Source organism: Salvelinus alpinus, chromosome 9 (genome assembly GCF_045679555.1).
Source record: "Salvelinus alpinus chromosome 9, SLU_Salpinus.1, whole genome shotgun sequence".
Taxonomy (NCBI): domain Eukaryota; kingdom Metazoa; phylum Chordata; class Actinopteri; order Salmoniformes; family Salmonidae; genus Salvelinus; species Salvelinus alpinus.
The window spans coordinates 37,992,574-38,020,076 of NC_092094.1; the positions used below are offsets into that span (position 1 = coordinate 37,992,574).

The 27,503-nt window shown below is 43.3% G+C and overlaps 1 protein-coding gene across 2 annotated transcripts; it reads left to right on the forward strand.

Moving 5' to 3' along the window:
- The first annotated feature begins 595 nt into the window (after positions 1 to 595).
- On the forward strand, positions 596 to 26,669 carry cetp (cholesteryl ester transfer protein, plasma). 2 transcript variants are annotated; one of them, XM_071416975.1, is made up of 16 exons: positions 596 to 902; positions 1,045 to 1,159; positions 1,440 to 1,571; positions 1,777 to 1,847; positions 1,990 to 2,077; positions 2,212 to 2,281; positions 2,537 to 2,597; positions 2,720 to 2,811; positions 2,921 to 3,100; positions 3,340 to 3,390; positions 3,604 to 3,753; positions 3,857 to 3,924; positions 22,334 to 22,376; positions 22,467 to 22,536; positions 25,737 to 25,822; positions 25,949 to 26,669. In XM_071416975.1, the coding sequence occupies exons 1-16, from the start codon at positions 761 to 763 to the stop codon at positions 26,024 to 26,026; spliced, it is 1,497 nt and encodes a 498-aa protein (XP_071273076.1). In that variant the 5' UTR covers positions 596 to 760; the 3' UTR covers positions 26,027 to 26,669. The 2 variants fall into 2 exon arrangements, with proteins under 2 accessions (XP_071273076.1, XP_071273077.1); XM_071416976.1 differs by lacking the exons at positions 22,334 to 22,376; positions 22,467 to 22,536; positions 25,737 to 25,822; positions 25,949 to 26,669 and adding exons at positions 21,215 to 21,305; positions 21,417 to 21,652 and having other exon boundaries at positions 664 to 902.
- The last annotated feature ends 834 nt before the right edge of the window (positions 26,670 to 27,503 follow it).

Consider the following 27,503-nt stretch of genomic DNA (forward strand, 5'->3'; position numbering starts at 1 on the left):
TTGCAAACTGCATTCTGTGTTTACAATGTGGGGTTTACTGTAGTACATTCCATGTATTGTCCCCATTACTTCCTCTGAGTTATCCAGGCAGGCTAGGGAGTTCAGCTAGTACATTTGGTCCATAGAGACTTGCTCCCTCTAACCTAGCCCACTCTGCAACTGGTAATATATGTCATGTAACTACATATTTACTGAAAAGTACATATTTTCTTAGGAAGTTGTATTGACCAACGTGTTCATGATTGATGAATATTTGCAGAAATAGTACCACAATTCCAATTTTCTTGACATAAAAATGAAAGATTTTCGCGAAAGTTTAGCTGTATGGTTCCATCATTCTGGGTCAAGATTGGCATTTCTGTGACTGTAAGGTATGGGAGTTTCTGAGAATGTGCCCTAGAAAAAGTGTCTGTACATCTGTTATTTACTGCCCGATAATAACCCTACCTCGCATGGACAGAAGTATCCCCCTGAGCCCAGATAGAACACGTAACAACACCCACTCCCAAATATCCCGCTCTGGCCTGGTTGAGGCCCAATCACAGACTACAGGGTCAGTGTTGTGAAGTTTAGTTCAGTCAAGTTTGCCTCAGTCCGAACCCCATCTCCCTAGAGGTGTTTTCTGTTCCCTCCCTCTTCCTCCCCTTGTCTCTTGTGCATGCTCAACACAGCCTGGATCAGTTAGTTCAGAGGTTCTGAGGAGGCACTACACAGCTCTGGGATCCAGTTTGAAGTCAGTGTTCATTTAGCTACTGGTGAGATGGATAAGTGTGTGATGACACTCCCAGTCCTGCTGCTGTTCCTGGGCCTGGTTGTGATGTCCCGGTCCTGTCTGGAGCCAGCCTCTGCATACAGGTTCACTGGGGCTGTCTGTAGGCTGACCTACCCTGCAGCGGTGGTCTGTGAGTATCTTATTTATTCCTGTCTCCCTATGGTGTTCTCTCAAATGTTTTTCACTAGAACTGTTACTGTCAGGGTAGTTAACTGTTTTGTTAAGTATTGTCTTTAGTCTATATATAGATAAATTGTGTATTTTCTCTTCAGTAAATGAAAAGACGACCAAGGTCATCCAGGCTGCATTCCAGCATGCCAAATATCCAAGCATCAGCAACGAGAAGTCTATTATCTTTGTTGGAAAGGTGAAATATGGGCTTGCCAAGTGAGTGGACCCGACAGTCAGTGTACCTGCACCACATGCACGCGCTTATGCTGTTCCTTTCATCCTCCTCCATTACCTCACATGCTCTCCTTTTATCCTGTATTCACTTACCATAGATCATGTATACGACACATGATTGGATGAATGCATAAGCACTCATTTTCAATCAATAACAGATTGAATGTTAACAATGTTGCCATTGCTTTGTTGGTTTGCTCCTTTATTCTTACTAAAATGAACAACCAATAATAATGTCCTCACCTGACCTTTGCCCTCTCAGTCTGGAGATCCATAACCTGTCGATTGGGCGGAGTGAGTTTGAGCTCATAGCAGGTGAAGGCATTGAGATTGCCATCTCCAACGTGTCTGCTGTTTTCAAGGGAACCATCCAGTATGGATATGGAAGCTGGCTGTGAGTCCTTCCATCAGTCATTGTGAACAGGGAGGATGAGAGGGATGGAAATAGTTTGTGATATGAATAGATATAACTTTCTAGATCTTACAGTTACGTATGTTGTGATTTATCCAAATGTCATGTTGGCTACTACTGAAGTTTTGTATGTTGACCTTGAATAGCTGCGTGGTCATGACACTGCCATGTGTAATCTGTTTTGCAGTGTCAATGTGGGACATTCAGTAGATTTTGAAATTGATTCGCACATTGATCTTGGCATTAACCCCAAACTCTGTAAGTACCTTTTTCTGCCCATTGTTTTTGTGGTGTTCAATGTTCACTCTTCCTTCTCATTCTTCCTAAGAGTTTACAGGAATCTTATCTTACCTTTTGTAATGTATTTCCTGCCAGTGATCATGTGCTTTCTCTGTCTCAGATTGTGGAAAGGGGAAAGTTGCTGCAGACACATCAGACTGCTACCTCACGTTCCACAAGCTGGATCTCCTGCTGCAGGGAGACAGGGAGTAAGTGGCACGTTCTGGAACCCAGATAGTTTTATACACATAGTGTAAAATGGTATATCTGTAATGTCCTCTTCCTTCAAGGGAAGTAACTGCGACATGAAGGACAAACCCTGTGCTTTACATTCTGGCTTTAGGCCTGGCTGGCTCAAGAGGCTGTTCACAAACTTCATCACCTTCACTGTGAGGCTGGTTATTAAAAGCCAGGTGAGTGATGATTAGAGGGAAATATAGGAGAATAATGTACTGTTGGACCTAGGGTAGGCCGTCATTGTAAATAAGAATTTGTTCTTAACTGACTTGCCTAGTTAAATAAACCTGCAGCGTATCAAGGTATTGGACAGAGGCCTCACTGATGGCTCAACTCTGCCCTCTACTGTCTTGTTAATGCAACCCAGCAAAAACATTGTCACATCAGCTGCAACATAAAATGAAACAATGTCCCTGTTTTCATCATCTTAGATCTGTAAGGAGATCAATAATGTGGCAAACATATTGGCTGACTTTATACAGGAGCAAGCAGGTATGGACACGTTTGGGGAGCCTGGGTAGATAACACACAAAGCCTATAGAGGTAACAAGACTTTCTCTTATTTAGAATATCTGTCAGTGACTATGTTTACATCTCCGTGTTGATTCCCACAGAGCAATTCCTTAGTGATGGTGACATCAGCATGGATATTGGAGTAACTTCTGCCCCTGTCATCACATCCAATTACATTGAATCATACCACAAGGTACTGTATATCCCTTTATTATCTAGCATCCATATTCATTGTACATGATGATGCACAATACCAATTGTTATTATATGTCTAATTTCTTCTGTCTTCCGATGATGTCCAGGGTCTGGCCAAATACAACAACGTGACAGCTGTCATCAATGAGTCTGTATTCGACCCCAGCCAACTGACAGAGGACCGCATGCTGTACTTCTGGATCTCTGATGAGGTCTTCAACCCCCTGATTACAGCTGCCCACCAAGATAGACGTTTTGTCCTCAACATCTCTGGCCTGGAGCTCACAGTAGGTGTCTACCAGACTAGTGGAAGTCATGTGGACTAGTGTCCAAGGCAGCATTTATCAGGAAAACAGTAATCAGGACTTTTGTTGGTGTTTGGTCCACGGTGTGTTACAATATGGTAGAGGCAGGGAAACTGACTGTAGCACTGTGACAGGCAATGAAATTCTTGTTCATTACAAGCTGAATTACTGTGTTTGTTTTAATGTATGCCAGTTATTTAACATGGTCAATTTCATTTCAGGAACTGTTTAAGACAAATTTGTCTACCCCCATTCCAGAGTTCCTAAGCCAGGTAATGTGACAAACCCACTCAGGACAGTCCTCAGACAGACACAACATGCTTTTATCAGCTCCACAGACCATGCGACCTATCTTGGCCTCTGCAATTTAGTGGTGTTTTGAGTTTCATTGTATTTCAAACCTCTTATATTGTGTACACAGGTAAGTCAGTGTTTCTATCTGTCTGTGCCTGTATGAAACCTGTCTCTCTGTATCCCTTTGTCAGTTTCTGTCCTCTGAGGAGCCAGTGCTGAGGGTGTGGAGTGTGTCAGTGCCTCACCTGTGGACAACCCCAATGGGCACCTCTGTCAGAGCTGTGGCTGCAGCAGAGCTGACCAGCGGAGCTGAGGACATCCCAGGACTTTACTTTGAGATGGTCAGCCAAACAAACACTTGTTTTAATGTTTTAAATGATAACCTAGCATCAGACAGTAATGTGTCCAAGAAGAGTAGCTGAATGTTTATTTTTCGTTGTCTAGGAGGTGGAGGTTGTTGTGACTGCTTCCTACGCCAAGAAGAAACTGATCCTAATCGCTACAACATCACAGTGAGTCCATTTACGCGCCTATACTGTAGTGAACATGTACATACACATGTATATGAACTGCATATGTGAGTAAAGGCATTACATGAAGACCATGCTTTTAATTGTTCTTGTGATACTGACTCCACTGTGCCTCTATAAGGGATACAGACTGTAATGGTTTAGTAAAACCCTTTCTGATTGCATGGCAGTTTACTAACAAGTATACGGAACAAAAATATAAACGCAACATGTAAAGTGCTGGTCCCATGTTTCCTGAGCTGAAATAAAAGATCCCAGAAATGTTCGATATGCACAAAAAGCTTATTTCTCTCAAATTCTGGCTACAAATTTGTTTACATCCCTGCTATTTCTCCTTTGCCAAAATAATCCATCCACATGACAGATGTGGCGTATCAAGAAGCTGATTAAACAGCATGATCATTACACATGTGCACCTAGTGCTGGGGACAATAAATGGCTACTCTAAAATGTCCAGTTTTGTCACAATGCCTCAGATATCTCAAGTTTTGAGCAAGCATGCAATTGGCATGCTGAATGCAGGAATGTCCACCAGAGCTGTTGCCAGAGAATTTAATGTCCATTTCTCTACCATAAGCCGCCTTCAACGCCGGCCTCACAAATGCTGACCACATGTAACCACGCCAGCCCAGAACCTCCACATCTGGCTTCTTCACCTGAGGGATGGTCTGAATCCAGCCACCCGAACAGCTGATGAAACTGGGTTTGCACAACTGAAGAATTTCTGCACAAACTGTCAGCAACCGTCTCAGGGAAGCTCATCTGCATGCTCAAATCAAATCTCTAATCAAATTTTATTGGTCACATACACATATTTACCAGATGATATTGCGGGTGTAGCGAAATGCTTTTGTTCCTAGCTTCAACAGTGCAGTAATATCTAACAATTCACAACAATACACCCAAATCTAAAAGTAAAATAATGGAATTAAGAAATATACAGTACCAGTCAAAAGTTTGTCCACACCTACTCATTCAAGGGTTTTTCTTTGTTTTTACTATTTTCTACATAGTAGAATAATAGTGATGACATCAAAACTATGAAATAACACATGGAATCAAGTAATAACCAAAAATGTGTTAGACACAGATAATTCAAAGTAGCCACCCTTGCCTTGATGACAGCTTTACACACTCTTGGCATTCACTCAACCAGCTTCATGAGGTAGTCACCTGGAATGCATTTCAATTAACAGTTAAACAGTTCCTTCTTAATGCGTATGAGCCAATCAGTTGTGTTGTGACAAGATAGGGGTGGTATACAGAAGACAGCCCTATTTGGTAAAATACCAAGTCCATATTATGGCAAGAATAGCTCAAATAAGCAAAGAGAAATGACAGTCCATCATTTAAGACATGAAGGTTAGTCAATCTGGAATTATTTTATTTTTTTACCCCTTTTTTTGTGGTGTCCAATTGGTAGTGACAGTCTTGTCCCATCGCTGCAACTCCCGTACGGACTCGGGAGAGGCGAAGGTCGAGAGCCGTGTGTCCTCAGAAACACGACCAGGCCAAGCCGCACTGCTTCTTGACACACTGCCCATTTAACCCCGAAAGCCAGCCGCAGCAATGTGTCGGAGGAAACACAGTACACCTGGCAACCGTGTTAGCGTTGTTGCGCCCGGCACCGCACAGGAGTCGCTAGAGCGAGATGGGACAAGGACATCCCGGCCGGCCAAACCCTCCCCTAGCCAGGACGACGCTGTGCCAATTATGTGCCGCATCATGGGTCTCCCGGTCGGCTGCGACACAGCCTGGAATCAAACCAGGATCTATAGTGACACAGCTAGCACTGCGATGCAGTGCCTTAGACTGCCGTGCCGCTCCGGAGGCCATGTGTCTGAACTTTTGACTGGTACTGTATAAATATTAGGACGAGCAATGTCGGAGTGGCATTGACTAAAATACAGTATATTAGAATACAGTATATACATATGAAATGAGTAAAGCAGTATGTAAACATTATTAAAGTGACTAGTGTTCCATTATTAAAGTGAGCAGTGATTCCATGTCTATGTATATAGGGTAGCAGCATCTAAGGTGCAGGGTTGAATAACCAGGTGGTAGCCATCTAGTGATGGCTATTTTTAAAGTCTGATGGCCTTGAGATAGAAGCTGTGCTCGCAACACTGGCTGCAGTAACCCATGGGGAGGGGGTCACACTCGGACAATCAGAGCGGGGGCATGTTATTGTGGCCCTGGTGGCACAAAATAATCAAAGATCTGACTGCACAGAGATGCTTGGGGAAATGGTCACAACGGGGACCAGTGTGTGTGTGTTTCAGGGGAATGGGATGGATCTCCATCACCTAGGACTTGACACTGGTTAAGTCTTGCATGCTTTCTCAAACAGCTGTAACTGTATATGCATTCGTAAATCAGGTCCTTTCTTGAGTTGGGCTCTGGAATGTAACAACCACTGAGCATCTGAGCTTATGGTTGATTGTGGGGGAACGGGGTTGAGTGTGTAAGAGTGTGTGTATATACACCACATCTGTTGCAAGGGGGTAAGGATGTTAGGGACAATATTGGAGGAATCACAAATCTTTGCTAAAATAATAATTGCTTGACAAAAATGTAATGCATTGGAAATTCTGGTTACAGGTAACAATCCTTTGCATGAACTGTCAACATTATTATGCATATTAATTGTTAATGATGGAAATTAAGATACGCAAAATATTTGAATATATAAATATTTTTAATAGCTATATATGACGCAAATTGAGGTGAGAGCATTGGAAATACTTTTAGCGGTTGATCTGCTTCTGTTCTGTGGGTGGCACTGTGTGCTCTTTTCAAAGGATGGGTCCTGGCCTCTCTGGGGAGGCCTAGGGATCCGGAGGGACTGGGGTGGTCTGCCGGTCACTGGGATGACAACCCAACTTGGGATGGGGAGGGGCTTTAGCGGGTGGAATAGTGGAGAACAATTGGAGGGTTACTTAGTAGCAATGCAAATATCATGGTACAGCTATATGGATACTCAATCACTATGGTACTTTTTAATGGTAAATTTACAAACATATACAGTGGGGCAAAAAAGTATTTAGTCAGCCACCAATTGTGCAAGTTCTCCCACTTAAAAAGATGAGAGAGGCCTGTAATTTTCATCATAGGTACACTTCAACTATGACAGACAAAATGAGGAAAAAAAATCCAGAAAATCACATTGTAGGATTTTTTATGAATTTATTTGCAAATTATGGTGGAAAATAAGTATTTGGTCAATAACAAAAGTTTATCTCAATACTTTGTTATATACCCTTTGTTGGCAATGACAGAGGTCAAACGTTTTCTGTAAGTCTTCACAAGGTTTTCACACACTGTTGCTGGTATTTTGGCCCATTCCTCCATGCAGATCTCCTCTAGAGCAGTGATGTTTTGGGGCTGTTGCTGGGCAACACGGACTTTCAACTCCCTCCAAAGATTTTCTATGGGGTTGAGATCTGGAGACTGGCTAGGCCACTCCAGGACCTTGAAATGCTTCTTACGAAGCCACTCCTTCGTTGCCCGGGCGATGTGTTTGGGATCATTGTCATGCTGAAAGACCCAGCCACGTTTCATCTTCAATGCCCTTGCTGATGGAAGGAGGTTTTCACTCAAAATCTCACGATACATGGCCCCATTCATTCTGTCCTTTACACGGATCAGTCGTCCTGGTCCCTTTGCAGAAAAACAGCCCCAAAGCATGATGTTTCCACCCCCATGCTTCACAGTAGGTATGGTGTTCTTTGGATGCAACTCAGCATTCTTTGTCCTCCAAACACGACGAGTTGAGTTTTTACCAAAAAGTTCTATTTTGGTTTCATCTGACCATATGACATTCTCCCAATCTTCTTCTGGATCATCCAAATGCTCTCTAGCAAACTTCAGACGGGCCTGGACATGTACTGGCTTAAGCAGGGGGACACGTCTGGCACTGCAGGATTTGAGTCCCTGGCGCCGTAGTGTGTTACTGATGGTAGGCTTTGTTACTTTGGTCCCAGCTCTCTGCAGGTCATTCACTGTGGTTCTGGGATTTTTGCTCACCGTTCTTGTGATCATTTTGACCCCACGGGGTGAGATCTTGCGTGGAGCCCCAGATCGAGGGAGATTATCAGTGGTCTTGTATGTCTTCCATTTCCTAATAATTGCTCCCACAGTTGATTTCTTCAAACCAAGCTGCTTACCTATTGCAGATTCAGTCTTCCCAGCCTGGTGCAGGTCTACAATTTTGTTTCTGGTGTCCTTTGACAGCTCTTTGGTCTTGGCCATAGTGGAGTTTGGAGTGTGACTGTTTGAGGTTGTGGACAGGTGTCTTTTATACTGATAACAAGTTCAAACAGGTGCCATTAATACAGGTAACGAGTGGAGGACAGAGGAGCCTCTTAAAGAAGAAGTTACAGGTCTGTGAGAGCCAGAAATCTTGCTTGTTTGTAAGTGACCAAATACTTATTTTCCACCATAATTTGCAAATAAATTCATAAAAAATCCTACAATGTGATTTTCTGGATTTTTTTTCTCATTTTGTCTGTCATAGTTGAAGTGTACCTATGATGAAAATTACAGGCCTCTCTCATCTTTTTAAGTGGGAGAACTTGCACAATTGGTGGCTGACTAAATACTTTTTTGCCCCACTGTATTATGATAAATAGATTTGAAACTTGTATCTCATGGTAAATGGTGAAATAAGGATAGCCAATTATAATTGTAATAGCTTAGCAAATAATAAGAAAAGAAGAACAATATTTACCTGTCTCAAAGAGAAGGAATATAATATCTCATGTTTACAGGAAACTCATTCAACAATTTTAAATGACGTGGGGGGGTGAAATATACTTCTCCCATTGGCAAAGTAACTCGAAAGGGGCGATGATATTAATTAACAGTAATTTTGATCCGAATGTGCAAATTGTCCAAACAGATCCGCAAGGTAGATGGATGATTTTAAATACGTTATTGGACCATAAACCTTTTCACGCTTCTTTGAAAATATATATAATAAATTATCAACCCTGCAAGCAATACAAGACTCTATTATCATGGTGGGAGATTGTAATACTGTTTTAAATATCTTAATGGACCGTAATCAAAATCACATTACGAACTATCACCCTCGTGTTCTTAAGGAAATCATGAATGTCATGGAACTGGTGGATATATGGAGGCTTAAATATCCTGACCTAGTGAGATATACAGGGGCTCCCAAGTGGTGCAGCGGTCTAAGGCACTGCATCTCAGTGCTAGAGGCGTCACTACAGACCCTGTTTCGATTCCAGGGTGTATCACAACCGGCCATGATTGAGAGTCCTATAGGGCAGCGCACAATTGGGCTCAGTGTTGTCCAGGTTAGGGTTTGGCCGGGGTAGGCCTTAACTAACTTGCCTAGTTAACTAAAAAAACATGGCGGAGGCTCAATCAAGCTAGTTGTCTTGACTTCTTTCTTATGTCATTCTCATTGGCACCAAAAGTAAAAACGGTGTTGATAGGGGATAGAATGCTGTCGAACCATCAGATAATTGGCATATACAGTGGGGAGAACAAGTATTTGATACACTGCCGATTTTGCAGGTTTTCCTACTTACAAAGCATGTAGAGGTCTGTAATTTTTATCATAGGTACACTTCAACTATGAGAGACGGAATCTAAAACAAAAATCCAGAAAATCACATTGTATGATTTTTAAGTAATTAATTAGCATTTTATTGCATGACATAAGTATTTGATACATCAGAAAAGCAGAACTTAATATTTGGTACAGAAACCTTTGTTTGCAATTACAGAGATCATACATTTCCTGTAGTTCTTGACTAGGTTTGCACACACTGCAGCAGGGATTTTGGGCCACTCCTCCCTACAGATCTTCTCCAGATCCTTCAGGTTTCGGGGCTGTCGCTGGGCAATACGGACTTTCAGCTCCCTCCAAAGATTTTCTATTGGGTTCAGGTCTGGAGACTGGCTAGGCCACTCCAGGACCTTGAGATGCTTCTTACGGAGCCACTCCTTAGTTGCCATGGCTGTGTGCTTCGTGTCGTTGTCATGCTGGAAGACCCAGCCACGACCCATCTTCAATGCTCTTACTGAGGGAAGGAGGTTGTTGGCCAAGATCTCGCGATACATGGCCCCATCCATCCTCCCCTCAATACGGTGCAGTCGTCCTGTCCCCTTTGCAGAAAAGCATCCCCAAAGAATGATGTTTCCACCTCCATGCTTCACGGTTGGGATGGTGTTCTTGGGGTTGTACTCATACTTCTTCTTCCTCCAAACACGGCGAGTGGAGTTAGACCAAAAAGCTCTATTTTTGTCTCATCAGACCACATGACCTTCTCCCATTCCTCCTCTGGATCATCCAGATGGTCATTGGCAAACTTCAGACAGGCCTGGACATGCACTGGCTTAAGCAGGGGGACCTTGCGTGCGCTGCAGGATTTTAATCCATGACGGCGTAGTGTGTTACTAATGGTTTTCTTTGAGACTGTGGTCCCAGCTCTCTTCAGGTCATTGACCAGGTCCTGCCGTGTAGTTCTGGGCTGATCCCTCACCTTCCTCATGATCATTGATGCCCCACGAGGTGAAATCTTGCATGGAGCCCCAGACCGAGGGTGATTGACCGTCATCTTGAACTTCTTCCATTTTCTAATAATTGCGCCAACAGTTGTTTCCTTCTCACCAAGCTGCTTGCCTATTGTCCTGTAGCCCATCCCAGCCTTGTGCAGGTCTACAATTTTATCCCTGATGTCCTTACACAGCTCTCTGGTCTTGGCCATTGTGGAGAGGTTGGAATCTGTTTGATTGTGTGTGGACAGGTGTCTTTTATACAGGTAACGAGTTCAAACAGGTGCAGTTAATACAGGTAATGAGTGGAGAACAGGAGGGCTTCTTAAAGAAAAACTAACAGGTCTGTGAGAGCCGGAATTCTTACTGGTTGGTAGGTGATCAAATACTTATGTCATGCAATAAAATGCAAATTAATTATTTAAAAATCATACAATGTGATTTTCTGGATTTTTGTTTTAGATTCCGTCTCTCACAGTTGAAGTGTACCTATGATATAAATTACAGACCTCTACATGCTTTGTAAGTAGGAAAACCTGCAAAATCGGCAGTGTATCAAATACTTGTTCTCCCCACTGTACATTACTCTTATTGAATTTCCACGTGGGCGAGGATATTGGACATTTAATCATAGCCTTTTGAATGATAACTTGTTTTTTAACTAGTACAGAGTTATTTATAACAATGTTTCAGACATAACATACAGCAGATCCCCTTATTGTATGGGACACTTTTTAAATGTGCCTTTAGAGGCCATGCAATTGAGTACTCATCTCTAAAACAAAAGCAATTTAGGTCAAAGGAGTCCAACTAATAAAGGAAATAGAAAGACTAACAGAATAGATAGGTAGCAATAAAAACTGTACCATAGAGGCTCAGAATAAGTTAGAGGAAAAACAAAAAGAAACGGAGGAACTACTTCAACAAAGATCAAGAGTAATATATTATAATAATAAAGCAAACTGGATGGAATATGGGGAAAAATGCACCAAATTATTTTTAAATCTTCAACATAGAAATGCTATCAAAAATAATTTACTGAAACTTGTTACAAGTGACAGTCACCCATGATTCACCAAATGATATTTTGAAAGTGGAAGCGGAGTAGGCCTACTTTAAGGATATGTTTTAGTTTCAGTCTCCTCCATCTCCTCTAACCGAAGCTAATTGTATGGATTTAAAAAATATATATATATTTTTTTTAATTAACAGCCGAGTCTTTCTGACTCATGTGAAATTACAGAGGAGGAACTTCTTGATGCAATTAAAGCCTTTAAGTCCGGGAAAACTCCAGGGCTGGATGGCATACCAGTGGAAGTATACCAAAACTGTTTTGATATACTCAGAGGACCATTATTAGCATGTTTTAATCACTCTTATGTAAATGTTAGATTATCAGACACTCAACAAGAAGGTCTGATTTCATTATTACTGAAAGTAATACAAGTGTACAAGTGGGAAATACAAAGATGCAGTCCATTGAAACAATTTGGAGGCCCCTTACAATTCAGTGTTGTGATGCAACAATTCTAGCAAAATGTTTTATTAAATTTTTTTATTTCACCTTTATTTAACCAGGTAAGCTAGTTGAGAACAAGTTCTCATTTACAATTTGCCACCTGGCCAAGATAAAGCAAAGCGGTGCGACAGAAACAACAACACAGAGTTACATGGAATAAACAAGCGTACAGTCAATAACACAATAGGAAAAAAAGAAAGTCTATATACAGTGTGTGCAAATGGCATGAGGAGGTATGGCAATAAATAGGCCATAGTAGCAAAGTAATTACAATTTAGCAGATTAACACTGGAGTGATAGATGAGCAGATGATGATGAGCAGATGATGGTGTGTAAGTAGTGATACTGGTGTGCAAAAGAGCAGAAAAGTAAATAAAAACAATACGGGGATGAGGTAGGTAGATTGGGTGGGCTATTTACAGATGGACTATGTACAGCTGCAGCGATCGGTTAGCTGCTCAGATAGCTGATGTTTAAAGTTAGTGAGGGAAATGTAAGTCTCCAGCTTCAGCGATTTTTGCAATTCGTTCCAGTCACTGGCAGCAGAGAACTGGAAGGAAAGGCAGCCAAAGGGGGTGTTGGCTTTGGGAATGACCAGTGAGATATACCTGCTGGAGCACGTGCTATGGGCGGGTGTTGTTATCATGACCAGTGAGCTGAGATAAGGCGGAGCTTTACCTAGCATAGACTTGTAGATGACCTGGAGCCAGTGGGTCTGGCGACGAATATGTAGCGAGTGCCAGCCGACTAGAGCATACAGGTCGCAGTGGTGGGTGGTATAAGGTGATTTGGTAACAAAACGGATGGCACTGTGATAGACTGCATCCAGTTTGCTGAGTAGAGTATTGGAAGCTATTTTGTAGATGACATCGCCGAAGTCGAGGATCGGTAGGATAGTCAGTTTTACTAGGGTAAGTTTGGCAGCGTGAGTGAAGGAGGCTTTGTTGTGAAATAGAAAGCCGATTCTAGATTTGATTTTGGATTGGAGAGGTTTGATATGAGTCTGGAAGGAGAGTTTACAGTCTAGCCAGACACCTAGGTATTTGTAGTTGACCACCTATTCTAAGTCAGAACCGTCTAGAGTAGTGATGCTAGTCGGGCGAGCGGGTGCGGGCAGGGAACGGTTGAAAAGCATGCATTTGGTTTTGCTAGCGTTTAAGAGCAGTTGGAGGCCACGGAAGGAGTATTGTATGGCATTGAAGCTCGTTTGGAGGTTAGTTAACACAATGTCCAAAGAAGGGCCAGATGTATACAGAATGGTGTCGTCTGCGTAGAGATGGATCAGGGAATCACCCGCAGCAAGAGCGACATCGTTGATATATACAGAGAAAAGAGTCGGCCCGAGAATTGAACCCTGTGGTACCCCCATAGAGACTGTCAGAGGTGCAGACAACAGGCCCTCCGATTTTACACACTGAACTCTATCTGCGAAGTAGTTGGTGAACCAGGCGAGGCAGTCATTTGAGAAACCAAGGCTATTGAGTCTGCCAATAAGAATACGGTGATTGACAGAGTCGAAAGCCTTGGCCAGGTCGATGAAGACGGCTGCACAGTACTGTCTTTTATCGATGGCGGTTATGATATCGTTTAGTACCTTGAGCGTGGCTGAGGTGCACCCGTGACCAGCTCGTAAACCAGATTGCATAGCGGAGAAGGTAGGGGGGGATTCGAAATGGTTGATGATCTGTTTGTTAACTTGGCTTTCAAAGACTTTGGAAACGCAGGGCAGGATGGATATAGGTCTGTAACAGTTTGGGTCTAGAGTGTCACCCCCTTTGAAGAGGGGGATGACCGCGGCAGCTTTCCAATCTTTAGGGATCTCGGACGAAATGAAAGAGAGGTTGAACAGACTGCTAATAGGGGATGCAACAATGGCGGCGGATAATCTTTGAAAGAGAGTCCAAATGTACAGCGTATAGAATTTAAAAGGTATTGTCGGACATTATTAATTCTAATCAGACAGGCTTTTTACATGGATGAAACATTGGAGATAATATAAGGCAAGTACTTGAAACAATAGAACACTATGAAAAATCTGGGAAACCAGGCCTGCTTTCATAGCTGACTTTGAAAAGGCTTTTGATAAAGTATGACTGAAGTTTATACATACATGCCTGGAACATACAATTTTGGAGAATCTCTTATAAAATGGGATAAAATTATGTATATTAACCCTAGGTGTAAAATAGTAAATAATGGCTACTTCTCAGAAAGATGTAAACTGTCAAGAGGAGTAAAACAAGGTTGTCCGCTATTGGCATATCTATGTATTATGGCCATCAAAATGGTAGCTATTAAAACCAGATCCAACAATAATATCAAGGGATTAGAAATACAGGGCTTAAAAACAAAGTTGTCATTGTACGCTGATGATTCATGTTTTCTTTTAAATCCACAACTTGGATCCCTCCACAGCCTCATAGAGGATCTAGATAATTAGATAAGGATCTAGATAACTAGATAACCAAATTATCATAAATGTACTATATCATGTATTGGATCACAAAAAAAAAAAACGTTTACATTACTGTGTAGTTTACCAATAAAATGGTTTGATGGTGATGTAGATATACTTGGTATACATATCCTGAAATAAATACATGATCTCACTCCAATACATTTTTATAGAAAGTTAGCAAAAATAGATAAGATCTTGCTGCCATGGAAAGGTAAATACCTTTCTATTTGTGGAAAAATCACCATTAACTCTTTAGTAATATCCCAGTTTACCTATTTGCTTATGGTCTTGCTTACACCTAGAGAACAGTTTTTAAAAATTATATGAGAAAAACATATTCAAGTTTATTTGGAATGGCAAGCCAGACAAAATTAAGTGGGCCTATTTATATAATGAATATGAAATCGTATGAATTATTCAATTAATTATTAAATATGAATGCATTATACCTCTCACTAAAGGCTTCAGTCATACAAAAGTTATACTTAAATCCGAACTGGTTCTCTAGCAAATTAGTAAGAATGTCTCACCCTATGTTCAAGAAAGTCCTTTTCCCCCTTAATTCAGATTACAACCTCTCACAACCTCTCACAGTTATTTGAAAAGGAAATCCTCTCCCAATTATCGCTGTTTTCAAAACAAGCCAAAGTTTGTTGCAATTTAAATTTAATCCACCAGAAAAGACAACAAATAATACAACAAATATTATGGTTAAACTCAAATATACTAATTGATTAAAAAAAACTGTATGTTTAAAAAAAATGTTTTAAAAAGGTCTAATCTTCGTAAATTATATTATAAATATGACTGGTGTCACACATGCATCTAACAAAAACATATGGAAATGTATGCTCTATCCAAAATTACAACCAACTAATTGCAGCATTATCGCAAAAATGGAAGAGGGAAAAAGTAAGGAACTTGTCTGTCGGCTCTGCATTAAAGACCATCATTGGTTAAAGAAAATTGTGATAAATAAAAAAGTATCAGTTTCATTTAAGGACCAAAAAATGGACAGCCGTGCCACATAGATTGCAAATAGTTGGGAAGAGATTTTCGACGTTTCTGATCAATTAGCCTTAGCTAACACAACGTGCCATTGGAACACAGGAGTGATGGTTGCTGATAATGGGCCTCTGTACGCCTATGTAGATATTCCATTAAAAATCTGTCGTTTACAACATTAACAATATCTACACTGTATTTCTGATCAATTTGATGTTATTTTAATGGACAAAAAATGATTTGACACACTGAACTCTGTCTGCAAAGTAGTTGGTGAACCAGGCAAGGCAGTCATTAGAAAAACCGAGGCTACTGAGTCTGCCGATAAGAATATGGTGATTGACAGAGTCGAAAGCCTTGGCCAGGTCGATGAAGACGGCTGCACAGTAATGTCTTTTATCGATGGCGGTTATGATGTCGTTTAGTACCTTGAGCGTGGCTGAGGTGCATCCGTGACCGGCTCGGAAACCGGATTGCACAGCGGAGAAGGTACGGTGGGATTCGAGATGGTCAGTGATCTGTTTGTTGACTTGGCTTTCGAAGACCTTAGATAGGCAGGGCAGGATGGATATAGGTCTGTAACAGTTTGGGTCCAGGGTGTCTCCCCCTTTGAAGAGGGGGATGACCGCGGCAGCTTTCCAATCCTTGGGGATCTCAGATGATACGAAGGAGAGGTTGAACAGGCTGGTAATAGGGGGTGCGACAATGGCGGCGGACAGTTTCAGAAATAGGGGGTCCAGATTGTCAAGCCCAGCTGATTTGTATGGGTCCAGGTTTTCCAGCTCTTTCAGAACATCTGCTATCTGGATTTGGGTAAAGGAGAAGCTGGGGAGGCTTGGGCGAGTAGCAGCGGGGGGGGCGGGGCTGTTGGCCAAGGTTGGAGTCGCCAGGAAGAAGGCATGGCCAGCCATTGAGAAATGCTTGTTGAAGTCTTCGATTATCACGGATTTATCGGTGGTGACCGTGTTACCTAGCCTCAGTGCAGTGGGCAGCTGGGAGGAGGTGCTCTTGTTCTCCATGGACTTTACAGTATCCCAGAACTTTTTGGAGTTAGAGCTACAGGATGCGAATTTCTGCTTGAAAAAGCTGGCCTTTGCTTTCCTGACTGACTGCGTGTATTGGTTCCTGACTTCCCTGAACAGTTGCATATCGCGGGGGCTCTTCGATGCTATTGCAGTTCGCCACAGGATGTTTTTGTGCTGGTCGAGGGCAGTCAGGTCTGGAGTGAACCAAGGGCTATATCTGTTCTTGGTTCTGCATTTTTTGAACGGAGCATGCTTGTCTAATATGGTGAGGAAGTAACATTTAAAGAATGACCAGGCATCCTCAACTGACGGGATGAGGTCAATATCCTTCCAGGGTACCCGGGCCAGGTCGATTAGAAAGGCCTGCTCGCAGAAGTGTTTTAGGGAGCGTTTGACAGTGATGAGGGGTGGTCGTTTGACCGCAGACCCGTGGCGGATACAGGCAATGAGGCAGTGATCGCTGAGATCTTGATTGAAGACAGCAGAGGTGTATTTGGAGGGCAGGTTGGTCAGGATAATGTCTATTAGGGTGCCCATGTTTACGGATTTAGGGTTGTACCTGGTGGGTTCCTTGATGATTTGTGTGAGATTGAGGGCATCAAGCTTGGATTGTAGGACTGCCGGGGTGTTAAGCATATCCCAGTTTAGGTCACCTAACAGAACAAACTCTGAAGCTAGATGGGGAGCGATCAATTCACAGATGGTGTCCAGGGCACAGCTGGGAGCTGAGGGGGGTCGGTAGCAGGCGGCAACAGTGAGAGACTTATTTCTGGAGAGATTAATTTTTAAAATTAGAAGTTCGAACTGTTTGGGCATAGACCTGGAAAGTATGACAGAACTTTGCAGGCTATCTCTGCAGTAGATTGCAACTCCTCCCCCTTTGGCAGTTCTATCTTGACGGAAAGTGTTATAGTTGGGTATGGAAATCTCAGAATTTTTGGTGGCCTTCCTAAGCCAGGATTCGGACACGGCAAGGACATCAGGATTGGCAGAGTGTGCTAAAGCGGTGAGTAAGGCAAACTTAGGGAGGAGGCTTCTGATGTTGACATGCATGAGGCCAAGGCTTTTTCGATCGCAGAAGTCAACAAATGAGGGTGACTGGGGACATGCAGGGCCTGGGTTTACCTCCACATCACCCGAGGAACAGAGGAGTAGTAGGATGAGGGTGCGGCTAAAGGCTATCAAAACTGGTCGCCTAGAGCGTTGGGGACAAAGAATAAAAGGAGCAGATTTATGGGCGTGGTAGAATAGATTCTGGGCATAATGTGCAGACAGGGGTATGGAGGGGCGCGGGTACAGCGGAGGCAAGCCCAGGCACTGGGTGATGATAAGAGAGGTTGTATCTCTGGACATGCTGGTCTCAATGGGTGAGGTCACCGCATGTGTGGGGGGTGGGACAAAGGGGGTATCAGAGGTACGGAGAGTGGAACTACAGGGTCCATTGCAAACCAAAACAATGACAATGAAAACTAGCCTGAACAACAGTATGCAAGGCATATTGATATTTGAGAGAGACATACAATAAGGCATAAAGTGATTGCAGTTCTTGATTGGGAGAGCTAGCTAAAACAACAGGTAAGATAACAGCAGCAATAACAGGGTGCTAGTCTGACACAGCAACAACAGGTAAAAAATGGCGATGACTAGGCAGAGAGGGTCGGATTAACTACACACAGATCCTGAGTTAAAGCACAGAGCCGACAGATAAGACACAAATAAACAGAATGGAGTACCGTGAATGGAGTACCGTGAATTAATGGACAGTCAAGCATGCATCAGCTATGTAGCCAAGTGATCATAGTGTCCAGGGGGCAGCCGTAGATGGAGCAGAGGAGGCCTCCACTAAGCTAGCACGCGGCGTGTAAAGTTAGTAGCCCGGGGGGTGGTCTGCTCAGACGGAGGGGGTCTGCTCAGACGTGGTTGTGTCGACAGAGAATCCAAGCCAGATGGCGATGGCGAAAGAGAGGTTGTGAATTGTAGAATAGTGTTTGCTAACTGGTGCTAGCTTCGTGGCAGTGGCAGTGGCACTAGCTCTTCAGCTAGCCGGCAGATGGGCCTAGCTCGAGGCTAGCTCAAGGCTAACTGGTGCTTGCTTCGGGACAGAGGTGTTAGCCAGTAGTAGCCACTCGGTTGCAGCTAGCTAGCTGTGATGATACGGTGTAATTGTCCAGAGCTTGCGTCAGGAATCCGGTGATGTGGTAGAGAAAAAGCAGTCCTATATGCTCTGGGTTGATATCGCGCTTGCAGCTAGCCGGCAGATGGGCCTAGCTCGAGGCTAGCTCAAGGCTAACTGGTGCTTGCTTCGGGACAGAGGTGTTAGCCAGTAGTAGCCACTCGGTTGCAGCTAGCTAGCTGTGATGATACGGTGTAATTGTCCAGAGCTTGCGTCAGGAATCCGGTGATGTGGTAGAGAAAAAGCAGTCCTATATGCTCTGGGTTGATATCGCGCTGCAGCTAGCCGGCAGATGGGCCTAGCTCGAGGCTAGCTCAAGGCTAACTGGTGCTTGCTTCGGGACAGAGGTGTTAGCCAGTAGTAGCCACTCGGTTGCAGCTAGCTAGCTGTGATAATACGGTGTAATTGTCCAGAGCTTGCGTCAGGAATCCGGTGATGTGGTAGAGAAAAAGCAGTCCTATATGCTCTGGGTTGATATCGCGCTTGCAGACTGGCAGGTATCGGCCCGGTATTGAAGCTGGCTGTGTCCGAGTTAAGGGCGAAGACCGCAGCAGTGGCTAACTGACTACTAGCTAGTAGCTAGTTATCTGGCTAGCTTCTGATTGGGGTTACGGTTCAAAAGTATATAAAAAATAGCAGGTCCGTACCACATTGGGTGAGGCGGAATGTAGGAATGTATATTCAGTTCCTAGATGGAAAGTGAAATTAAAATAAATACGAAATGTATACGAAAAATACGAATACTATTTACACGGGACAAGACAGGACAAAGACACATCCGACTGCTACGCCATTCTTGGAGATAGCTTGAAGCTGACAATTGATGGATGTCCACCCACGCTGTCTGTGTGGGTGGACCTTTTCAGATCATCAGTGATGTGTACGCCGAGGATATATATATATTTGAAAAAATATATATGGAGGATTAGAAGTGATGCAGACAATTACATTGATGGAAGCTACAATCTATCTGCAATATTAAAGCTGATCTGCCCCCTGAAAAAAAAGTTTTTCTCTCGGTCTGATGCACCTGTACTGACATCGCCTTCTGGATGATAACGGGGTGAACAGGCCGTGGCTCGGGTGGTTGATGTCCTTGATTATCTTTTTGTCCTTCCTGTGACATCGGGTGCTGTAGGTGTCCTGAAGGGCAGGCAGTGTGCCCCCGGTGATGCGTTGGGCAGACCGCACCACCCTCTGGAGGCGGTGATATGGCCCGACTGGATGCTCTCAATTGTGCATCTGTAAAGTTTTAGGGGCCAAGAGAAATTTCTTCAGCCTCCTGAGGTTGAAAAGGCACTGTTGCACCTTCTTCACCACGCTGTCTGTGTGGGTGGACCTTTTCAGATCATCAGTGATGTGTACGCCGAGGAACTTGAAGCTTTCCACCTTCTCCATGACGGTCCCATCAATGTGGGATGGGACCGTGCTAGGGGCGTGCTCTCTCAGCTTTTTCCTGAAGTCCACGATCAGCTCCTTCGTTATGTTGATGTTGAGGGAGAGGTTATTTTCCTGGCACCACTCCGCCAGGGCCCACACCTCCTCCCTGTGGGCTGTCTCGTCTGATAGAAGATTTACATATTTACCTGATTTGTTGGATAATTAACAATTACTTAACAAACAGTAAGATATTTCTGTCCTGCTAATGCTGAGTTTTATGGTGTCCACTCTAGCTTCCTGCAGCTAGTCTGGGTGTCGAGGACATTGGTTTTACTGGAGATAGCTTGAAGCTGACAATTGATGGATGTCTCTGTGATAAAAAAATCAAACAGCCACATTCCATTTTATGGTTAGTGGTGCATGTGAGACATATGTCTCCGGTCTGATTGAGCCTGCATTCCATGGACAAGATATGGTGTATGTTTAGCTGGGATAGAGAGGAGTAGAACAAAGGCCCCAATGGTCCTTAGACATCCCGGCATCTGGGAAATTAGGCCAGGGGTTAAGATAACGCCAGGGGCAGATAAAGGCAGGATGAGCCCAAAGTGGCTTATGGTGCCCCCCAATCTATATGGGAGTGGTGGAACCAAACATTCTGGGTATTAGCTATATGAACTGTGCATTGTCTGTATGATTCAGGCTATCAGCCTAGCAGTCAGAACAAGAATGTTGGGCTGACGGTTTCATTATTGCAATAATTAATTGATATTAAAAAATATGATTGTTTGATGAAATAACCAAGTCTCTCTCAGTACTGAATTTCCACGACACACGTCATTGTTGGTAATCAGGCTTACTATGGTTGTGTCGTCTGCAAATTTGATGACTGAGTGGGAGGCGTGTGTGGCCACGCAGTCATGGATGAACAAAGAGTACAGGATGGGGCTGAGCACGTACCCTTGTGGGGCCCCTGTGTAGAGGATCAGGGAAGTGGAGGTGTTGTTTCCTACCTTCACCACCTATGGGCGGCCCGTCAGGAAGTCCAGGACCCAGTTGCATAGAGCGGAGTTCAGACACAGGGCCTCGAGCATTATGATGAGCTTGGAGTTTACTATGGTGTTGAAGGCTGAGCTCTTGTCAACGAACAGCATTCTTACATAGGTATTCCTCTTGTGCAGATGGGATAAGGCAGTGTGCAGTGCAATGGCGATTGCATCATCTGTGGATCTATTGAGCGGCAAGCAAATTGAAGTGGGTCTAGGGTGTCAGGTAAGGTAGAGGTGATATGATCCTTAACTAGCCTCTCAAAGCACTTCATGATGAAAGAAGTGAGTGCTACGGGGCAAAAGTAATTTAGTTTAGTTACCTTTGCTTTCTTAGGTACTCACCAGGGTCTTGACCTGCCTGCAGTTTGGTGTAACTGATTTCAGTGGGGAAATAATCACCTTCAACGGCCACTGGCACGCTGGAGAAGTGTGCTCTTCATGAATCCCGGTTTCAACTGTACCCGGCAGATGGCAGACAGCGTGCATGGCGTTGTGTGGGCGAGTGGTTTGCTGATGTCAACGTTGTGAAAAGAGTGCCCCATGGTGGGGTTATGGTATAGGCAGGCATAAGCTACGGACAATGAACACAAGTGCATTTTATCGATGGCAATTTGAATGCACAGAGATACTGTGACGAGATCCTGAGGCCGATTGTCGTGCCATTCATCAGCCACCATCACCTCATGTTTCTGCATGATAATCCATGGCCTCATGTCACAAGGATCTGTACACAATTCCTGGAGGCTAAAAATGTCCCAGTTCTTCCATGGCCTGCATAATCATCAAACATGTCACCCATTGAGCATGTTTGGGATGCTCTGGAACGACTTGTATGACAGCGTGTTCCAGTTCCCACCAATATCCAGCAACTTCACACAGCCATTGAAGAGGAGTGGGACAACATTCCACAGGCCACAATCAAGAGCCGGATCAACTCTATGCGAAGGAGATGTGTCGCGCTGCATGAGGCAAATGGGGATCACACCGGATACTGACTGGTTTTCCGATCCACGCCCCTCATTTTTTTTAAAGTTACCTGTGACCAACAGATGCATATCTGTATTCCCAGTCATGTGCCTAATTTATTTATTTCAACTTACTGATTTCCTTATATGAACTGTAACTTGGTAAAATCTTAGAAACTGTTGCATGTTGAGTTTAAAAATTTTGTTCAGTGTACCTCACACTGCTGCCTATGTCTGTGCAAGTAAAGAAACAACACTTATGTGACTTTGCTTCTTCCCACAAAAGAATTTCCATAATGAAGGATTCACTGTCCACAGACACACTGCAGGTGAGAATTAAATAGGCATACTGAATCCCAATCTAAGTGACCAGTAGCGGTGGTACATTGCTTTATTTCTCATTTCCTTATGCTCTCCAGATGGTTGAAGCCCACATTGACTATTTGAAAGAGGCAGTGGAGAAAATAGGTGTCCCAAACGTCATATCCGGTGAGTACTGTTTCATCCTCTCATGCTTAGTTAATTGTGATATACAGTGCATATTGAAAGTATTCAGACCCACATTTTGTTACATTACAGCCTTATTCTAAAATTAAAAAATGTTCTCATCAAACTACAGTTACAGTTTACACACACCTTAGCCAAATACATTTAAACTCAGTTTTTCACAATTCCTGACATTTAATCAGAGTAAAAATTCCTTGTCTTAGGTCAGTTAGGATCACCACTTTATTTTAAGAATGTGAAATGTCAGAATAATAGTAGAGAGAATGATTTATTTCAGCTTTTATTTCTTTCATCACATTCCCAGTGGGTCAGAAGTTTACATACACTCAATTAGTATTTCGTAGCATTGCCTATAATAAATTGTTTAACTTGGGTCAAACGTTTCAGGCAGCCTTCCACAAGCTTCCCACAATAAGTTGGGTGAATTTTGGCCCATTCCTCCTGACAGAGCTGGTGTAAATGAGTCAGGTTTGTAGGCCTCCTTACTCGCACACGCTTTTTCAGTTCTGCCTTCAAATTTTCTATAGGATTGAGGTCAGGGCTTTGTGATGGCCACTCCAATACCTTGACTTTGTTGTCCTTAAGCCATTTTGCCACAACTTAGGAAGTATGCTTGGGGTCATTGTCCATTTGGAAAACCCATTTATGACCAAGCTTTACCTTCCTGACTGATGTCTTGCGATGTTGCCTCAATATATCCACATAATTTTTGTCCCTCATGATGCCATCTATTTTGTGAAGTGCACCAGTCCCTCCTGCAGCAAAGCACCCCCACAACATGATGCTGCCACCCCCGTGCTTCACAGTTGGGATGGTGTTCTTCGGCTTGCAAGCCTCCCCCTTTTTCCTCCAAACATAACGATGGTCATTATGGCCAAACAGTTCTATTTTTGTTTCATCAGACCAGAGGACATTTGGTCTGATGAAGTATGATCTTTGTCCCCATGTGCAGTTGCAAACCGTAGTCTGGCTTTTTTATGGCGGTTTTGGAGTAGTGGCTTCTTCCTTGCTGAGCAGCCTTTCAGGTTATGTCGATATAGGACTTGTTTTACTGTGGATTTACATACTTTTGTACCTGTTTCCTCCAGCATCTTCACAAGGTCCTTTGCTGTTGTTCTGGGATTGATTTGCACTTTTCGCACCAAAGTACGTTCATCTCTAGGAGACAGAGAACTGAGCGGTATGACTCCTTTCTGAGCGGTATGACTGCTGAGTGGTCCCATGGTGTTTATACTACGTACTATTGTTTGTACAGATACATGTGGTACCGTCAGGTGTTTGGAAACTGCTCCCAAGGATGAACCAGACTTGTGGAGGTCTACACATTTTTGTTCTGAGGTCTTGGCTGATTTCTTTTGATTTTCCCATGATGCCAAGCAAAGAGACAATGAGTTTGAAGGTAGGCCTTGAAATACATCCACAGGTACACCTCCAATTGACTCAAATAATGTCAATTAGCCTATCAGAAGCTTCTAAAGCCATGACATCATTTTCTGGAATTTTCCAAGCTGTTTAAAGCCACAGTCAACTTAGTGTATGTACATTTCTGACCCACTGGAATTGTGATAGTGAATTATAAGTTAAATAATCTGTCTGTAAACTTTTGTTGGAAAAATTACTTGTGTCATGCAAAACTATTGTTTGTTAACAAGAAATTTGTGGAGTGGTTGAAAAACTAGTGTTAATGACTTCCGACTTCAACTGTACATACAATACCAATAAAGACAAAGCAAAAACTGTTTTTTTTAAATATTACATTTACGTAAGTACTTAGACCCTTTACTCAGTACTTTGTAGAAGCACCTTTGGCAGCGATTACAGCCTCGAGTCTTCTTGGGTATGACGCTACAAGCTTGGCACACCTGTATTTGGGGAGTTTCCCCCATTCTTCTCTACAGATCCTCTCAAGCTCTGTCAAGTTGGATGGGGAGCGTTGCTGCACAGCTATTTCCAGGTCTCTCCAGAGATGTTCGATCGGGTTCAAGTCCGGGGTCTGGCTGGGCCACTCAAGGACATTCAGAGACTTTTCCTGATGCCACTCCTGCATTGTCTTGGCTGTGTGTTTAGGGTCATTGTCCTGTTGGAAGGTGAGCCTTCACCCCAGTCTGAGGTCATGAGCTCTCTGGAGCAGGTTTTCATCAAGGATCTCTCTGTACTTTGCGCCATTCATCTTTCACTCAATCCTGACTAGACTCCCAGTCCCTGCTGCTGAAAAAATCCTCACGGCATGCTGCCATGCTTCACCATGAGGATGGTGACAGTTTTCCTCCAAACATGACGATTGGCATTCAATCTTGGTTTCATCAGACCAGAGAATGTTGTTTCTTGTGATCTGAGAGTCCTTTTGGCAAACTCCAAGCGGGCTGTCATGTGCCTTTTACTGAGGAGTGGTTTCCGTCTGGCCACTCTACCATAAAGGCCTGATTGGTGGAGTGCTACAGAGATGGTTGTCCTTCTGGATGGTTCTCCCATCTCCACAGAGGAACTCTGGAGCTCTGTCAGAGTGACCATTGGGTTCTTAGTCACCTCCCTGACCAAGGCCCTTCTCCCCCGATTGCTCAGTTTGGCGGCCAACTCTAGGAAGAGTCTTGGTGGCTCCAAACTTCTTCCATTTAAGAATGATGGAGGCCACAGTGTTCTTGGGGACCTTCAATGCTGTTTGGAACCCTTCCCCAGATCTGTGTCTCGACACAATCCTGTCTCGGGGCTCTACGGACAATTCCTTCTACCTCATGGCTTTTTTTTTTCTCTGACATGCAATGTCAACTGTGGGACCTTATATAGACAGGTGTGCGGCTTTCCCAATCGTGTTCAATCAATTGAATTTACCACAGGTGGACTCCAATCAAGTTGTAGAAACATCTCAAGGATGATCAATGGAAACAGGATACACCTGAGCTCAATTTCGAGTCTCATAGCAAAGGGTCTGAATACTTGTGTAAGTAAGGTATTTCTGTTTTTAACTTTTTATACATTTGCAAACATTTCTAAAAACCTGTTTTCACTCTGTCATTATGGGGTATTGTGTGTAGATTGATGGGGATTTAAAAAAAAATCCATTTTAGAATAAGGTTGTAACGTAACAAAATGTGGAAAAAGTCAAGGGGTCTGAATACTTTCCGAATGCACTGTAAGTGTGTTGTTGTGAACAATATGTTCCTCTTTTGACCCTGTTGTCTTAGAACTAGAACCAAGTTTAACTGCACTACTGGACAAACAGGGAGCAAATCTGTTTGATCTCATCGAACCCCAGGTTGTTTCTCAGGATGTGAGTACTCATACATACACCTTCACTTCATTCTTACTCATCATAAAATGGTTAAATAAATATTAAATATAATAAATATTATACAGAACTGATACTATTCATTGTCATCTGTCTTTCTGTCTGTAGGGTTTTGTGATTATCCAGACAGACTTTGCCTTTCCTCATCATCTGCTTGTGGAATTTCTCAAGAAGAATCTGGAGTGATTCTAATATTGAGATGGTGGGAGTGGTCACAGTCGCTCCCTGTCCCTGTGCATCAAATCACATACAGTAGGCTACAGTATACTGAGGTCTAATGTGCAATGTTTTGAATGACTGTATTAGTGGAAGTGTTGATAAACGTACACTTGGGAATACAATTACTAGTTTTATTTTCACATTAAACAGGAACAGGTGCAAACACATAGCAAATCGGGCACTCTATATGTGTGAAAAGCTTTTTGAAAAGGTCATTGTCTTTGTACACTCATTATGAACATCTGTATTGACATGGTTGATTCTGTCTCTTAACCTTGTCCCTAAAGCTGAATTAGATATTCAACTTGGCTCAATTAGAAACATGATTTGTATTTGCATACTGTAAGTAAAGGGTTAAATGTGACCATGGCAGTAGGGTATTTCCGCTCGTGTCTTGTGATTGGATTGGTTAATTTAATATTCCATGGTTCAGGTGGCACAGAGCAGGTAGAACCGGTTCCTCTGCCAACTGCCCTGATGTACCAGGTGTTCCTCTGCCCTCTGGGAAGATAGCCATTGATCAATAGAAGTTGGCTTCAGAATGGAAACAATAATAATAATAAGTGTCCCACTGAAATGTGCATTTTTTAAAATAAACTAATATACGGTTGATGGTAGTCTCCTTTTTAATTCACACACTTGTTTTATAAAGTAAAGTAATAGAGGAGATACAGTGGGAAGAACAAGTATTTGATACACTGCCAATTTTGCAGGTTTTCCTACTTAATTTTTATCATAGGTACACTTCAACTGTGAGAGACGGAATCTAAAACAAAAATCCAGAAAATCACATTGTATGATTTTTAAGTAATTAATTAGCATTTTATTGCATGACATAAGTATTTGATACATCAGAAAAGCAGAACTTAATATTTGGTACAGAAATCTTTGTTTGCAATTACAGAGATCATATGTTTCCTGTAGTTCTTGACCAGGTTTGCACACACTGCAGCAGGGATGTTGGCCCACTCCTCCATACAGATCTTCTCCAGATCCTTCAGGTTTCGGGGCTGTCGCTGGTCAATACGGACTTTCAGCTCCCTCCAAAGATTTACAGAATGACCAACCCAAGAAAACAGGAAGCAGCAGGACATCCCAACCTCTCCGCTATAGGACCGAAGCTCCTATACTACGACTCGTGCCTAGAGCACCTCGGGACTGCCATGGACAAGGTGCTCCGGACCGTACGCCAGCTGCAAGCTACACCACCACCTCAGCTCCCCGCGGTCATTCCAGACACCCCACCACCATCTACATCACCCGGTCCGATCAGCAATGTCCACCTGCCCCTCCCGGAGTGGTTTGACGGCACCCCAGCTCACTGTAGGAGTGGTTTGACGGCACCCCTGCAGTGTGACCTCCACCTTGCCACCATGCTGGGACAGCCTCCGAGAGGGACAAGGTGGCCTTGGTGATCTCCGTGCTGTCAGGCTGCACGCTGTCT